The sequence below is a fragment of the Rhipicephalus microplus genome, chromosome 3 (genome assembly GCF_043290135.1).
Source record: "Rhipicephalus microplus isolate Deutch F79 chromosome 3, USDA_Rmic, whole genome shotgun sequence".
Classification (NCBI taxonomy): Eukaryota; Metazoa; Arthropoda; class Arachnida; order Ixodida; family Ixodidae; genus Rhipicephalus; species Rhipicephalus microplus.
Genome location: NC_134702.1, coordinates 65,485,423 through 65,501,773, shown reverse-complemented (window position 1 = coordinate 65,501,773; position 16,351 = coordinate 65,485,423). Strand labels below are relative to the sequence as shown.

The following is a 16,351-nucleotide window of genomic DNA, read 5'->3' as shown; positions in this document are numbered from 1 at the left end:
GTGTCAACGGAAAGCGGAATGCGTCGGTCGCGCCTCGCATCGGACTCTACACTCTTAAAAATAAGTTAGTAAAAATCTAGTAACCACGAGCAGAATGTTAGTAACAACAGCTGTTACTAACCTTCCTGGGCCATTACTATATAACCTATTACTACCCACGTTAGCAAACGCTTGACGGTTGCAACGGTTACTAAATTTTGCGCACACCTAGTAACTTTTCGTCATACATGTATTTAATGAGCTTGTTAAACAAATTTTAGAGGTTATTACTACGAGAGTCTAACAACTTATTAAATGCGAAGCATTTCTTAGCGAACTTCGGCGACTTTGCACATATCTATCTAGACGCCTACGACTTTTAGGTCTCCTGGTCGTTTCGATAGTGATATCGATACCAAACTTGGTATGCCATAACATGACTGTATGAAGAACATATCTGACTAGCCATAACATGAAAATCATGTTATGGATGTCACGAATGTTATGATTTACATTTCATGGTCCTGCAGCTCTTGCGGTGGTTTCGTTCACATGGCATGTTGCCAAACTGGTATGGTATGACATGATTGCATGGCGAACACATAGCGACAGACCCTAACATGAAAATCATGACATGCGTGCCATGTACCATATGACTACATGCCACGATCATGATGCGCTCGCGGGCGTTTTGATAGCGCCACATCTACCAAATTTGGTGTCATGGTACGTAAATGGGTGATGAAGGTATGTGACTGGTGCAAAGATGATAATCATGAGATGCGTAGCATTTAACAACATGACTGCATGCTTCGCTCATGATGCGCTCGTGGCCGTTTCGCTAGCTTCACATGTGCCAAACTCGGTAGTAGGCGACGCGAACAGACGACATAGATAAATGACACACACAAACATGATAATCACGACATGCGTGTCATGTAACAACATAACTACATGCCACGCTCATGAGGCGCTCGCGGCCGTTTTGCTAGCTTTACATATGCCAAATTTGATATTACGTGAAGCCAATGGATGCCGAAAGTATTTGACTGGTGCAAACGTGATAATAATAAGAAGCGTGTCATGTGAGAACATATGCCACACTCAGGGCGCCAATACACTTCGACGTGACGCGGTGCGCTTGCTCGCCGGCGTTCATTTCGTCGCGTCACGCCGGCGTTGCGATGCCAGGCCCTGGTCCTGCCACATACTCGCAGGCGCGCGTCTCGCTGGGTTGCTTTGACGCATGTGCGTTTTAGCACGTCCAGCGTCCCTCCATTACGAAAAGCGGGAGACGCAGTGTTGTGTGGGTAACGCATCGGCGGGAAATGTAGCATGTCGCATTTCGCGCCGGTTGCCGTTGGGCCGCGCCGTAGGATGCTGGTCCCACCTGGCCTCAGACTGTAGAGGGCTCACGTTTTGCTAACGTAGCGTCGCTATGCCCAGCGCGCGCACGTGTCATCGCTACATTGGAGTATGTCGGGCCCTTCATGATGCACTCGTGGCAGTTTTGCTTGCTCCACATATACCAAATTTGGTGTTACGTGACGTCAATAGATGACGAAATATATGACTGGTGCAAACATGATAATCCTGACACGCGTGTCCTGCTAATAACATGACAACATACCGCGCTCATAGCGTGCTCGCGGCCATTTCGCTAGCTCCACATATACTAAATTTGTTATCGCGCGACGTGAATAGATCACGTCATCACGAAACGTTACACGTCGCGTTTACCTTGCTGTTACGTGAAGGTAAACGACACATCCAAACATGATAATCATGACACGGAAGCCATGTACGGCCTCATTTACCTCCACCTCATAACGTTCTGCTGATTTTAAAGTAACATATCATTTCTCATTTGTGCTTCCCATATCATCGATTCCCACTAAACATGGGATCTGCCAATTTTTTTTTTACTAGCACGGGGATGCATTCAAGTTCATTAAGGCAATATATTCGAGCTTCTACACAGTCTTATGTCTTGAATATTGGGCCGTGTTGAGGCGGTATCATGCAAAATAGACATAACTAATTGTATTTCTTAACACGCTTGAATAAACGTCCTACACTGCGTTACCTTGCTCACCTAAAAAAAAAACTGTACAATGTACAAATAAAGGCTCCTTACTTAAATTATACATCCTACAGCATAGCCGCCCACCGGCACCAGCTGCGCTCCCCATAGTTAGTGCTATAAATACCCCTGGCACCGCTTAAGAACTGTACTTTTCGCGTCAACTTGTGTATGTGTTCTGTTCTCCTTTACGCTTAGATTTCAAAAGCGTTCGGGACTGCTTTAAGCTTTCCCATAGTAGAGTACCCTGTACTCTAAATCGTTACTCACTTTTTCTGACCCGCTCCTTTACGGCATATGTGCGTAATTACCAAGTGATATATCGAAATGTTGATGCTCGCGAATAGGACTGTTGAAAACGGGTAATTTGTAAGGCAAAGCGATTGCGCGAAGTAGATTTTTTTGTTAGTAACCATTACTAACTGCGTTAGTAACGGTGGAGGTAGTAACAGTTACTAACCTCCCCGTTACTAACCGGTTAGTAACACATTTGACAAGTAGTTAGTAAACTGAACTTAGCAAGTACTACAACCTTTTTTTTTTCTTTAAGGGTGCAGGGCTCTCGCTTTGTTTGCGCAGCGTCGCTGTGCCCAGCGTGTCCAAACATGCAAGAAGGGAGAGACGTGAGCATAACATTCCATTCTGACCGACCCCGTCTGAATGGGAAAAGAGGTTCCACTAAACATACGAAGAGACGGATAGACAGACGCAAGGATGGAGGGGTTCCCATCGATGGGGAGGGGGGTTCCCATCGAACCGAACCTGCATTTCGGTTTTTTTTTTTATTTTCAGATTTACTGCCAGCCTTTAAAAAAGGCCTTTGGCAGGAGCGGGCAGAACAAATAAAAGAATACGAGAACATACGCAAATACGTCCACAAAACAACCGCAACAATGAGCGGGAACAAAATAAAAACAAAAAATATACAATTACGCAATCAACAAAGTGACAGCAGGTACTTTTAACAACTTGTTTGGTACCAAGTCAGACCTACACTAATAAAAACTATTAATAATATACAAGACATGACTGGACAGAGCAGGAGAAATCTGGACCGAGGTGCACCGCTAAACAAAACAGAGCTACAATGTGACACACGCAACATCAACAACAAAAAAGAAAAAAAAAACATCAGAACAACATTATTGTTTCACAATCACATATCAGTTTGCAGATGTCGCGATACTAGGAAAGCGGAGTGACGACCAAGATACCGAAAAAATTACAGATAACCTGACAATGCTTTAGCAAAAGAATTTAGTGTAGTACAATCAATTACATTGGATGGAAGTCGATTCCATTCACGCGTTGTCCTCGGAAAAAAGGAGTTTTTGAATGTGTCTGTTTTACAGCTAAAATCCTTTATCTTTTTCGTGTGGTGTGATCGCGTCGAGCGCTTACCAACCAGGTCGATAAAATTACTCTTGTCTATTGCCAGCTTATCATGATAAAGGGAGTACAAAAACTTGAGCCGTTCAAGCTGACGTCTCTTTTGCAATGTATCCAGCTCCGATTCTTCCAAGATTGAAGTTACAGATACTTGCCAGCGATAGCAATTATGAACAAACCTGATGCCCTTCCTTTGAACGAGTTCTAGTTTATCAATGTTGTTTTTTGTGTACGGATCCCATATAACTGATGCATATTCGAGGGAGGGCCTAATGAACGTTTTGTAAGCCAGTAACTTTATTTCCTTGGTTGATTTTCGCAATGACCTTCGAAGGTATCCAAGTTTACGCATGGCTTTATTTGTAATATACGAAATATGTTCATTCCATCTAAGGTCCGAGGTAATAATTACGCCTAAATATTTGTACCTTTCTACAACGGAAAGAGTGTGATTATCTATGGAATATGGAAAGCTTAGGGGATGCTGTTTACGCGTTATTGACATGGCTACCGTTTTAGCCTTGTTAACACTCATTTGCCACGTTGAACACCAAGTTTGTATTTTCGCTAAAGAAGAATTCAAAAGAACTTGGTCGCAGCGGCTTCGAACTTCATGATAGAGGATGCAGTCATCTGCGAATAGTCTAATTTTTACTGGTATATCCTGTACTATGTCATTAATGAACACAAGAAAGAAAAGTGGAAGAAAAATGGGAAGACGATAGTTATAGCGCGAGAACAGAACGACGACACAGAGACACGAAGGACGCGATTATATGTCTCTGTGTCGTCGTTCTGTTCTCGCGCTATAACTATCGTCATGTCATACCAACTAGCCAAGCTGCCACACCCGAAGGGGAGCTTCGGCTATGACGTCAAGGGACATCGCGCGAATCTAACAAGTTTAGATCCTGAAGAATGGAGTGGCTGTGGCTACCGGTGCTTCCTTTAATTGTATCAGGCCCTTGCTTGGGGGGAAATTCGTAGCAGTATTTTAAGTACACCACTTAAAACATCTTTAATGAATTTAATATTTTGCTTAAAAGGCAAAATTAAAACCTAATTTTCTTTTAGCAGCATTTCTTATTGCAGACGTTGCAAATTAAACTAGTTGTAGGGGCAGCTAAACTCTCTATAGCTACCAGATTAATCCCGGTGGGTTTACAAGTTGATATACGCCAAATGTGCTTCAAGACTTCCACGTTGCAGCGTAAAACTGTTACTATGTTTAGTGAGTTGGTTTCTGGGACGGCTTCATGCTCTCCCATAGTAGAGTACCCAGTACTCTAAATCGCTATCCACATTTTCTAAACACGTGAGGTCTTCTGCTTCAGAGGCAGCTTTTAACTTTCTCATAGAGGAGTACTAAGTACTCTGAATCGTCAAGCACTTTTTCTAAACACGGTGTAAGGCCCCGGGACGGCTTTTTGCGCTCCCATAGTAGTGTACCAGGTACTCTAAATCATTTAGCACATTTTCAAAACGCATCAAAGACAGCTCAAGACTCTCCCATTGTAGAGTACTTCGCAATCTCAGTCGAACATTTTGCCTAAAAATCATGAAACGAAAGAACCAAACCTATGTATATCAATTCATGCCTTAGTAATCAATCGGGTCACCTTCACGTTCCCCTACTATCATCTAAGAAAGGAAGATACGGAAAAACTAAACTCTCTGATAAGACAAACATATGAGCGTTGTTGCGAAGCCACCTCCGTGGATCCCGCCGCTGACCTCCACTGTTGAGAACGACAGACCGATCCCGCCGAAGCCACCACTGTTGCGAAAGACGGCGACGCCAACACGGCCCCGGAGGCGCCACTGCTTTCAACTCCGCCGGGAAGGTCACCAGCCGTTTGGTAGCGTATGTTTATCAGCTCGCGACTGCTTCTGCGCAGAGCTGATAAGACGAGCGGACGAGACGACGGTGAGTTAAACAAGGTTTATGTACAGCATATTTACAGAGGCGTTACAATTTCGGCACTGGGGCCGACAGAGACTCGAAGAGCCGAGCTCTTCTCTCTAACACATAGTTCAGCCTTTCGCCTAAGACCGCTGACTCGCATACATGTCGGCCCTCCGACATGGGGTCTCCTCGCTCATAGGAACGCCGATCGCGACGCGCCGCAGGGCTTCTTTTATTTACACCGGGTCCAACCAAAATGTCCAATCAGAAGCGCCGCTGGTCGTCCGGGCAGATTCCGCCGATGGGGGTCGCCGCGCCATGCGTCAGACCACCAGGCACGAGAACGCCGGCTCGCTGTCACGTGCGCAACTGACTCACTGCACGTGGGCCAGAGGAGCGCCGCGCGTGTTCACGCCGTCGAGGTGATCGCGCCAGGCAGACTGCGGGCTGGCCTTGACCCAGATTGCCTTTTTCAGAGGCACGGTCGTGTGACGAGGACTCGCTGGCATAACAGCACCCCCGCCGCCAGACAATGCACCGGAAAGACGAGCTGCTTCCACGGGGCTCGGATGTCAGGTGCGCTCGTTCGCCAGGTCCCTCCAGGTTCGCCTCCAGGGCCATGGGGAGACTACAGCTCCAGACTGTTCCGGGAACACATCCCATTTTGACGACGGATCCCAGCTCCACGGGCTTGTCGCCACAACTTGCTGGCCAACTTCGCTCGTCTCTTCCGACCATCTTCGGTTTCAGCACTTGTCGATGGTTCTGCAACTTGCTAAGAACGGTTCGACAACAGACAACACACGACACAAGCAAGTGCCCTCGGTCACCCAACAGAACACCAGACAAAGTATAGAACAACAAATACCTATCTACGTGTCTATCGGAATTTCGTTCCCTCTACATCAAGAGGCACATGTGGGACACAAGACTCTTAGAATGACAACTCAATTTTTTTTCCCACGTACAACAACGTAACGAATTAGAATACCACATAAAGTTGGCCCCTTGAGATCACTCTGAACGAGAGCGCTCAGCCCAGGTCGCGATGAGGTCAAAATTTTGCCCCGAATCGCCAGCGAGAAAGCGAAAGGTTGAGAAGTTACTAGCTGGAACGCACTGCTCAATGCACCTGCATTAGCGTTTACCTTTCCTTTTTTCTTTAGCGAACGTCAAAGTTGCGCTGTGGAGCAACATGCTCCACTTCAGTAACCGGCCACCTTTAGGCGACGATACCTATGCGGCACCAAGAGTGGCTCACACTTGCGACGTTGCACAGGGGGACAACGATACGGCTTGCTACTGATTGACTCCTCACCGCTTTGCTCGATATCGTGTTCGATCACCCTCATGTTTCCGGGGCGGTCCGAAAACACGTCTTCAAACTCGGAACCAATCTTTCTCAGGTCCTCTTTCTCAGGTCCTCCTTCACTTAAGCTAGGCTCTAGGTTTATCTGCTCCCAAATTACTTTCGATCCCCCTTCGATCACCTCACTAGAACTCAAATTTTCTGCTCCCTCTTCCTCTGAAGCCTTCAACAGCTGATTTACGACCGCTTGATGTTGAACATTGGGTTTCATCAAGTTGTAAATTTTGTTCTGCCGCTTTCCTACTTGCACCTCATAAGTTGTATCGCAAGGCTTCGATAATACTGTGGCGGGCCCTTCCCAATCAACCTCAAGCTTGTTCCTTTTGGGCGGCTGCAGCAGCATTACCTGACTCCCTACTTCAAAAGCACGCTTCTTCACCGATTCCCCGTAGTGCTCCTTCGACAGCACCTTTGCCGCGTTTTTCTGGCTTTCCACTAGCGCTTCAATTTGGCTTTCCGCTAGCGCTTCAATTTGGCTTTCCACTAGCGCTTCAATTTGGCTTTCCACTAGCGCTTCAATTTGGCTTTCCACTAGCGCTTCAATTTGGCTTTCCACTAGCGCTTCAATCGAGAGATCCTCACTCTGCTCTCGAATGAGCGTTTCTCGATCAACTCTCGGCAGCTCGCTCCAACTTTCCGCTACAGGCGAGAGCATTGCAGCCCTCTCTCTCTGATCCAATGGCGCCATGTCGTCTCCCCTTTCTCCGGAAACCGCGCCGGTCGTGTCGGCGACGGGCCGCTCGCGTGACTGCTCACATGACTCATGCGGAAACTTTCCTTTCTGGGGTTCCGTCGACCCGCCGACAAGGTCACTTGAGAGTTCACCGCATGGAACCAGGTCCAGCTTCCGCGAAAGCTTTCGCGCTTGCGATCGCGTGAGGGCCATGCACGCTAAGTTGGGGAAGAACGATTTACCCTGCTCTTTGAGAAGCTGCTCTGAGTTGTTGGAGAACAGATAAGGAAAACGATCATTTAGCGCGGCAGACACAGCTGCTTCGGTGCAAAGCTTACCGAACGGGCCTTCAATGACAACCGTGGCGATTGGTAAGCGAACACTCTGCACCTCGGCGACTTGCCTAATCCACGCGCATTCTCCTGTGAAGTCATCCGGAGACACCAATGAAGGATGGACAACGTCCATGGTTGCCGCTGAGTCTCTAAGTGCTCGGCACGTTTTCTCATTCACCCTAATTTCTTGGAGATACGGCTCCAACAACCGAATGTTTTTTTCTGATTCTCGGATCGTTGCGAAGGCAAACTTTTCCTGACAGTTTCTCGCGATGTGTCCTTCCTTTTTGCAGTTGTAGCAGATTAGCGGCTTCCGTTTGTTTTCCGATTCAAATGCCTGTGTGGTAGAAACCTCACTCGATTTCTCCGCTTCTGTTTGCCCTTCCCCTACACTGTCCTTCGTAAGAGACGGGTCCTTCTTGAAATTACGGTGCGGAGCGGGTTTCCGTTGATCAGGTTTCTTTGAAAAGCCCCCTTTTCTCTCATCCTTTTCAACGCGCACTGCCCTGCTGTGCAACTTTCGGCGAGTATAATACTCCTCAGCTAACTCTGCTGCCTTGTTTAGCTGTACTTCCCCAAGTCTGTCCTGCAGCCAAAGTCTGACATTATCCTCGATGCAGCGGTAGAATTGCTCCAATGCAACGCATTCCACCACTTTATCGCGGTCGTCATAAACACCTTCGCCCTTGAGCCATTCAATTAAATCGGCTTTAAGACGAAACGCGAAGTCAACGTGTGACTCATTCCCCTTTTCAGCATACCGGAACCTTTGCCTGAAAGCCTCGGGTGACAACTTATAACGTCTCAAGAGCACTTCCTTAACCTCGTCATAGCTCTCAAACGCTTCCCTAGACAAGCAAGTTAATGCGTCGGACACTTCGCCGGGAAGAAGAGCTAGCAGGTTCCGCGCCCAAAGAGACTGCTCCAAAGCATTTCGCTCACAGACGTGTTCAAACTTGACGAGATACTTCGCCATGTCCTCGCCCACTACGAACGGTGGCAGTTGATCCCGAATTCTAATACCGCTGACCTGAATCGTCGGAGAAGCTGCGCTAGGCGCCTGCGAACACTGTAGGATTGCCAATTCTATTCGTTTCATCTCGAGGCGCTCCTGTCTCTCGGCCTCCTCGCGCTCGCGACGTTCGCGCCTTTCAGCCTCTTCACGTTCGCGAGCTTCTCGCCTTTCAGCCTCTTCACGTTCGCGAGCTTCTCGCCTTTCTTCACGTTCGCGAGCTTCGCGCCTTTCTTCACGTTCGCGAGCTTCGCGCCTTTCAGCCTCTTCACGAGCTTCTCGCCTTTCAGCCTCCTCACGTTCGCGAGCTTCTACTTCTCGCCTTTCAGCCTCCTCACGGCGTGCTTTAATATCCACCCAGGCCTCATCGACTTCCTCAGCCGACACTCCCTCATCCTTCATGATCTCAAGGATCGCTTGCTTTCGTTTCGCACGGCCCAAAGTAATGCCGAGTTCCTCACAAATTTCGATGAGTTCCTTCACTTTAAGGTTCTCCATCGTTCACACTAGCCTCTTGCTGTTTGCCCCTGTTAAGAATCTACTTGCCGTACCCACTATAAGTCAACTAGCAAGACGCGCAAGCAATTTTTCACTCTCCCGTGTTTACCCCCTCCGCATTAACTTTGGTTTCAAAGCACTTCGACTTTGCTTGAAACGATCAAAGCTCACTCTAATGCTTCACACAGCCCTTCTCTAAACTACTACAACCTGAGCTAGAGTAGTCTGGTGAACTGAGGGGAAAACATCAGGCACTCACCGCATCGATGTCGCTGACGCCGGCCGATCCCGCAGCTGCCAACCACTGTTGCGAAGCCACCTCCGTGGATCCCGCCGCTGACCTCCACTGTTGAGAACGACAGACCGATCCCGCCGAAGCCACCACTGTTGCGAAAGACGGCGACGCCAACACGGCCCCGGAGGCGCCACTGCTTTCAACTCCGCCGGGAAGGTCACCAGCCGTTTGGTAGCGTATGTTTATCAGCTCGCGACTGCTTCTGCGCAGAGCTGATAAGACGAGCGGACGAGACGACGGTGAGTTAAACAAGGTTTATGTACAGCATATTTACAGAGGCGTTACAATTTCGGCACTGGGGCCGACAGAGACTCGAAGAGCCGAGCTCTTCTCTCTAACACATAGTTCAGCCTTTCGCCTAAGACCGCTGACTCGCATACATGTCGGCCCTCCGACATGGGGTCTCCTCGCTCATAGGAACGCCGATCGCGACGCGCCGCAGGGCTTCTTTTATTTACACCGGGTCCAACCAAAATGTCCAATCAGAAGCGCCGCTGGTCGTCCGGGCAGATTCCGCCGATGGGGGTCGCCGCGCCATGCGTCAGACCACCAGGCACGAGAACGCCGGCTCGCTGTCACGTGCGCAACTGACTCACTGCACGTGGGCCAGAGGAGCGCCGCGCGTGTTCACGCCGTCGAGGTGATCGCGCCAGGCAGACTGCGGGCTGGCCTTGACCCAGATTGCCTTTTTCAGAGGCACGGTCGTGTGACGAGGACTCGCTGGCATAACAGCGTGCTCCGAGACTTCCAGGTACGCAAGCACCGAAAAACTATTGCGTTTTGGTATACACAACACAGTGGAGGAATTAATCGAATGCGTATAATGGCCCAAGAACAAAGACTTTCATGCATTAAAGCAGGCTTGCAGATACTCAGCCGTCTCGGGCGACGCACGTAGTTGCACACTCACAGACAGGGTTATCTTACCAGCAGCAACTCGTGCACACCTTAAAGTTAAACCCCTGCCCAAAAATGTGCTGGCAGGAATACATGATGAAAGAAGAAAGGTAAGGGCAGAAAAACTCGCACAAATCTTTTAGGAACGCCGAAACGTACTGTATGTTAACGCTGCTCGAGAGGCGAGAGACCGTTACACCGTATATGCACGATCACCGGCCATGGGCAACCTTTTACTGCAGCCACCGTAAAAAAAAGAAAAGATGGCAGCATATCCACGGGGTGAATGATGGAGAGGGGGGCAAAGCATCCGTCCGTCCATTCATTCTTGCTTCCGTCCGTCCATGCGTCCGTCTGTGTGACCGTCCGTGCGTCTATCCGCCCGTACGTGCATGCATCTGTCCGTGCGTCCACACGTCCATCCGTGCGTCCATCTCTGCGTTCGTCTATGCATCTACAGGTGCGTCCGTCCATGCGTCCATCCGTCCGTGCAGCCATCCGTGCGTCCGTCCATGCATCTGTCTGTGTGTCAGTTCGTCCATCTAGTCAAGACTCCGAGTACTACTATCTCGCATCTTTTCATAATATATTCTGCATATAGAAGCACCACCATCCAGCGGACATTCCAAAGACTAAACAAGAGGTGGCACACGCACACTTTCTTATGGCTTGCGCTTCGGATCTACTTCCCACCTTTACCCACGTCGAGCTCAAGGGTTGCAAAAATGAGCGTCTTATTCTCCACCTGATCACTACCAGCACGACCACACATGCGAGTCAAAGAGATGCTTCGCTTCTAAAACGTAGCAGGACCCCTTCGGTAGCGACTCCGGAGAGGCCGGGGCAGGATGACGGTAGGAGATTTTCTCCGCAATTAAGAAATTATCACGCTCATGCACTCGACTTCATTCTCCGAAGGCAGCTCCCACAAACTCTCCGAACCATGATGTTAGTTTAGAGCGTCCGTTTATACGCCTTTGAAAAGAAAATTTCACCAACTTTTTATGTTGTACCCTACACCTTATTATATAAAACTTTCGTGGCATAGTAACTTTTTGTTTTTGTTTTTAAAGCTAGTCCCACACAGGAAACAAAAGATATACTAACAAAGTTATCAGTCAACCCCGCCAATCATCCCTTACTACATGCCATGTTTGAGAGAGGCCATCAACTGTCGTGAGCACAGTACTCACGTGCGGTGTGGAACAGCTATGACGTTCACTATGTCTCCGGAGGACGCCACGTGCCGCTACAGGTTGCTCGCAGCCGACGCGTACATACGTCTGCGCTCCATACGCATACATTCAGTTACTCCGCAGCACATAGCTAAAAGGAAATGTATACATAAAAAAGAAAGGAAATGTCTATTTGCCTGCCTGTCTTCGATTGTCAGCGTGTGGTGCAATCTCAGACGGTCAGTCAGCTTCTTTTTGCAGCGCAAGCCAAAGCTTGCGCTGCAAAGTAATGGCCCTCTGAGCTGTTGCTTTTTCCTCGTTACGTGCAGGCAGCATATGGACAAGCAGGTCAGCTCCCCCGCTAGGAAGCAGGTTTGAGGAGGATACCGCCTCGGGCATCGTTTCGTCTATCGGTGCAACATCGCCAATGCCTATTTTTTATTTTATTGTTATTATTTTTTTTGCAGCGTTTCGAAACGCGTTAGCACGAAGCTGGCTTTTCAGTTTGTTTATACGAGTGTCCCAAGGAGGAACGAACGTACACAGGAACTCCGAATCGTTGGTTGCCGAGTGAGGTGCATTTACGCGGCGCATTTGTAAACACAGATGTTTCGAAATTGCATGATCAGCAATTTAAAGTTTCGCGAGGTGGGTGTGACGAACGAAGTGCGAAAGTTTCGAAAAGCGCATGACCGTCGAAGTTTCCTGTTTGCCGTCCCGCATTTTTATTTATTTTGACGAACCCACAAGCTTCGGGCACTGCTACCTCGTGGCACAAGATCAAGTATCGGAGCCGTAAGCATTGGCGTCGCTGCAATCGCGGCCATGTGACGTCACGGCAAAGCAGTATAGTGTAGCCACAAACATTTCCTGAAAAGGGGTGCAGAAGGTTCAATCATATTTCATGTGTGTTTGTGCATACATTTGTAAGCATATGTATGCACGTATTGTACTTATACGCTCTTGAAAATTCGCCCCCCCCCCCTTGCCTCTGGCTATACGCCACGGCGACACGTCTGCTCTCCAAGAACATTCTGTTCTTGGAGGCGCTGTGTTCTCCCTAGATCATGATACGATGGGGATTACACCTCGATTTCGCCATGCGAATCTCGCAAGGTAGAACGCGGAAGCAGAAGGCATGGGCAATATAGCTTGAGCTGTAAATCCCGTTTGAACGCTGTTTCTAAAAGGGTGATGCCCAAAATCAGCACAATCCTTGTTTTCACCACGTACTTCTAAAAATTGTTGCTGATAAAAGGTTTACGCTAAATGGTTGCAACTTCTTTGATGCATCGCTTGCACGGCGCGGTTAAAACATATGTCTCTGTCTCGAAGTGTTACGTTTCAAACGAGCACGTTTTCGATTCGTGAACTACTTTGAGGTTTGTCGCTGCAGTTAGTTTTGTCTCAGTGACAATATAGGTGATTTGACAGAATTGCACATTACGCGACAATACACTTTAGATGAATCTGTGTGCCATAAAAGATCACTTCGCATATTCGAAAGGATAAAATATGGAATAATATACTACTCATGGGTTTCTAATACTACTTATAGGTATTGTAGGTTTTGTAGAAATAGACACAAAACTAATCAACTAAAATACCTAATACCTTCTTTTCTAAATCAAAATCTGCAAGTTCTAATATATGTGAATGAAGCCATTTCTAAATCTGCGTTTAAGCTTGTCGTTAAATCTTATTTCTTCTCTCGTGTGCCTTCATAGTATGGGCAGGACCTCAAGCGTTATGTGGTTTACGACATTTGTATTGAAAAATAGTGCTTTTTTGTTAATTATCTTATGAGTGTCATGAACGGTTTCTGATACTACTGCCACGTTTTTTTTTCTCTTAATTACTTTGTTTTCTATTTAGGTGTATGTTTAATATATGTTCAAAACCGTGTTGAACAATGCTCGGGTGGTAGCCGTATCAGTGACATCAGTATCAGTGACGTATCATATCTTTTAGCCGTATCACATCTTGACATGTAACATTTTTAGCCGTAACATGCTGAAAAAAGCACATTATTATTATTATTATTATTATTATTATTATTATTATTATTATTATTATTATTATTATTATTATTATTATTATTATTATGCTGAGGTGTTGGTGTCCGAAAATCATGCGCGCATTTCTTCTCAACAGTGGTCAGCGATTGTGTAGTCACACGCCATGCTTATACATAGCGTGATCTGATGGTGCGTCAAACCACAGCGTCACAAACGGTGATGTTTCACTTCATGTGGAGAACTCCGGATAGCTATCGTTTGCAAAACAAATGCCAGAAACTGGAGATAACCATTCTGAACTGTTCCGACGACGCACTCCACGACGTGGCGCGCGTCATCGTTAAACGTCCTTCGCCACAGCTGAGGCAACGACTCCTCTCGCCAGTCATGTACACACATGCAACTCATCAAAAGAGGTACTTGCTAGCGTAGCTTTGCCACAACATTTCAGTGAAAAACTAGTCATAGAAGTCACAGGCTGAAACACCGCGCCATTTTGCCATGGCGCACGTGACATACGTGTGGAGCCGTCGTCTTTTACCGAGTTTCAAACTATGCGAATCGTTCAATTCCAGTTCCGAGCTGATAAAAAAAAAATCACAGCATATTCACGGAGTGAATGATGTTGAGTGGGGTGAAGTGCCCGTCCGTTCATTCGTCTGTCCATGCGACCGTCAGTCCGTGCGTCCGTACGTCTGTTCGTTCTTCTTTCCGTGCGTCTGTCCATCCATCCTTGCATCCGTCCGTCCGTCCTGTCGTTCTTGCTTCTGTGCGCGCGTCCATTCATCCGTCCATCAGTGCGTCCGCCCGTCTGTCTGTCTGTCCGCCCGCCCGAACCTGCTGAGCGAGTCATAGAACTACGTGGTCACGAGCCATGACGAGCTAGGAGGGACAAACTCACATCTTATTAGGTGCTTTGCCCGTAAAAGGCTAAAAAAATACTTCGATCTCACGCGTAGCTGACAACGAAACAATAACGTTCACCGCAATGTAGATGCTTGCACACCTAGCTACTTGTTGCGTCATGGCTTGCGAGGGCGCCAGTGTTCCTCGATTCGCGTGCCACTCGCGTGTTTACAAAGTACTGCGTATATGAATTAAGTACACGACCGAATGCGCTAAAACTTCGCCGGTATATTTGCGAATGCAAAAATATTAGCTCAAACATAACATATAATGGCCGAAAATTAGGTTTAACTCCTCGAAACTTGAAAAAAGAAATTTTTATTTAAGATAATGTTGTTTAGAATTCACCTTTCCCGTGTTCGCAAGCAACGTAATATATTGCGATCGCGGTAATGTAATACGGCGGTGCGCATGGTGACGCTGTCATAAATTATCTACATTAATTATGGCGAAATTTCTCCTAAAAGTGATAAAGTTACACAACTATATCATTGTATAACTTGCTAAATTAATTAATTTACATTAAAATAGCAGCTGGCTGGCGATAATGACAACTTGTTGACGTTACTTTAGAACAATAATGCATTTACTTTTAAATTACCTTAACAAAAGTTCATCATTCAAGCACTAACTCATTTAAGCTTTATTTACAGCACATTACATAGAAATCTCGGAGGTCATTGGTCAACTTTTATGGCTTAAGGAAAGCAGACTTATTGGGAAAGTAACGTCAAATTTTCTTAAAATTACTCACTTGAATTCATTACATTACATACTATCCCACAGAATTATTTATTGGGGCACTCCAATAACACTTATTTTGTTCATCCTGATTAAACATTAAAACGTCGGCCAGCCTGACAGGCACTTCCACTGTTCACCCTGATTATCGCACTACGTGTTTCTGTCGGCTCCCACTTTGATTTTTGAAAAACTGTAGTTTTTGGTTTTATTACTTTCGAGCCGACCAAGATTTTACGCTAGCGTGGTTTTAGGCATGTTGACATTAGTCACGTGGACATGCCGTAAGATCTGAAAAACGTACGGGCTTACGAGATTATGACAAAAAAAAAACAAAAACAAAAGACGATGTCCCTTTTTTTCAATCAATAAAACCCGGTTTCTGGAGTACGGTTATGCAGACCTAATGCAGGCGTAAAATGTGACGATCGAAGCGTGGAACCGACGATGTAGTGTGCATGCACGAAAACCCGTGCGCTCTCACCAGTAGCTCGTACTGCGGGAATAAGCGAACCCGCTGGTTGTCGATGACGATCAGCTTGGACGACTCGGAGAGGCGCACCACGCCCGCGAGCAGCGAGCTGCGGCCGAAGCCGGGGCTGCGGCCGTAGTAGAACTCCTCCGACTGGGGCTTGCGACCTGGTCCCGAAGACGTGGCCGTCAGGCGCACCACGTTCGACGGCCATGGATGGCCGGGCTGCCATGCGGTCCACGAGAACGTCACTCCCTCAGAGTGAGCCTGCAACACGTGACAGCACGAATAATCGCGATTGCGAACGGTATACCAGCACCGTCATGATCGTAGATGCTCGACCATCCATTAATCTGTACTCGTGCCCCGCCGCGGTGGTCTAGTGGCTAAGGTACTCGGCTGCTGACCCGCAGGTCGCGGGTTCAAATCCCGGCTGTGGCGGCTGCATTTTCGATGGAGGCGGAAATGTTGTAGGCCCGTGTGCTCAGATTTGGGTGCACGTTAAAGAACCCCAGGTGGTCTAAATTTCCGGAGCCCTCCACTATACGGCGTCTCTCATAATCATATGGTGGTTTTGGGACGTTAAACCCTACAAATCAATTA

General features: G+C 47.4%; 1 protein-coding gene across 3 annotated transcripts in view; it reads right to left on the bottom strand.

The window, feature by feature from the left end:
* Positions 1-16,351, bottom strand: part of LOC119174193 (uncharacterized) — an 82,622-nt gene that overhangs the window by 48,922 nt on the left and 17,349 nt on the right. Inside the window, exon 3 of one of the 3 annotated variants that reach the window (XM_075889685.1) lies at positions 15,761-16,015. In XM_075889685.1, the coding sequence (XP_075745800.1) occupies positions 15,761-16,015 (255 nt within the window). Of the gene's footprint in view, positions 1-11,629; positions 11,944-15,760; positions 16,016-16,351 lie in introns of those variants that run through there. The other 2 variants (XM_075889686.1, XM_037425021.2) reach the window with 2 other exon arrangements.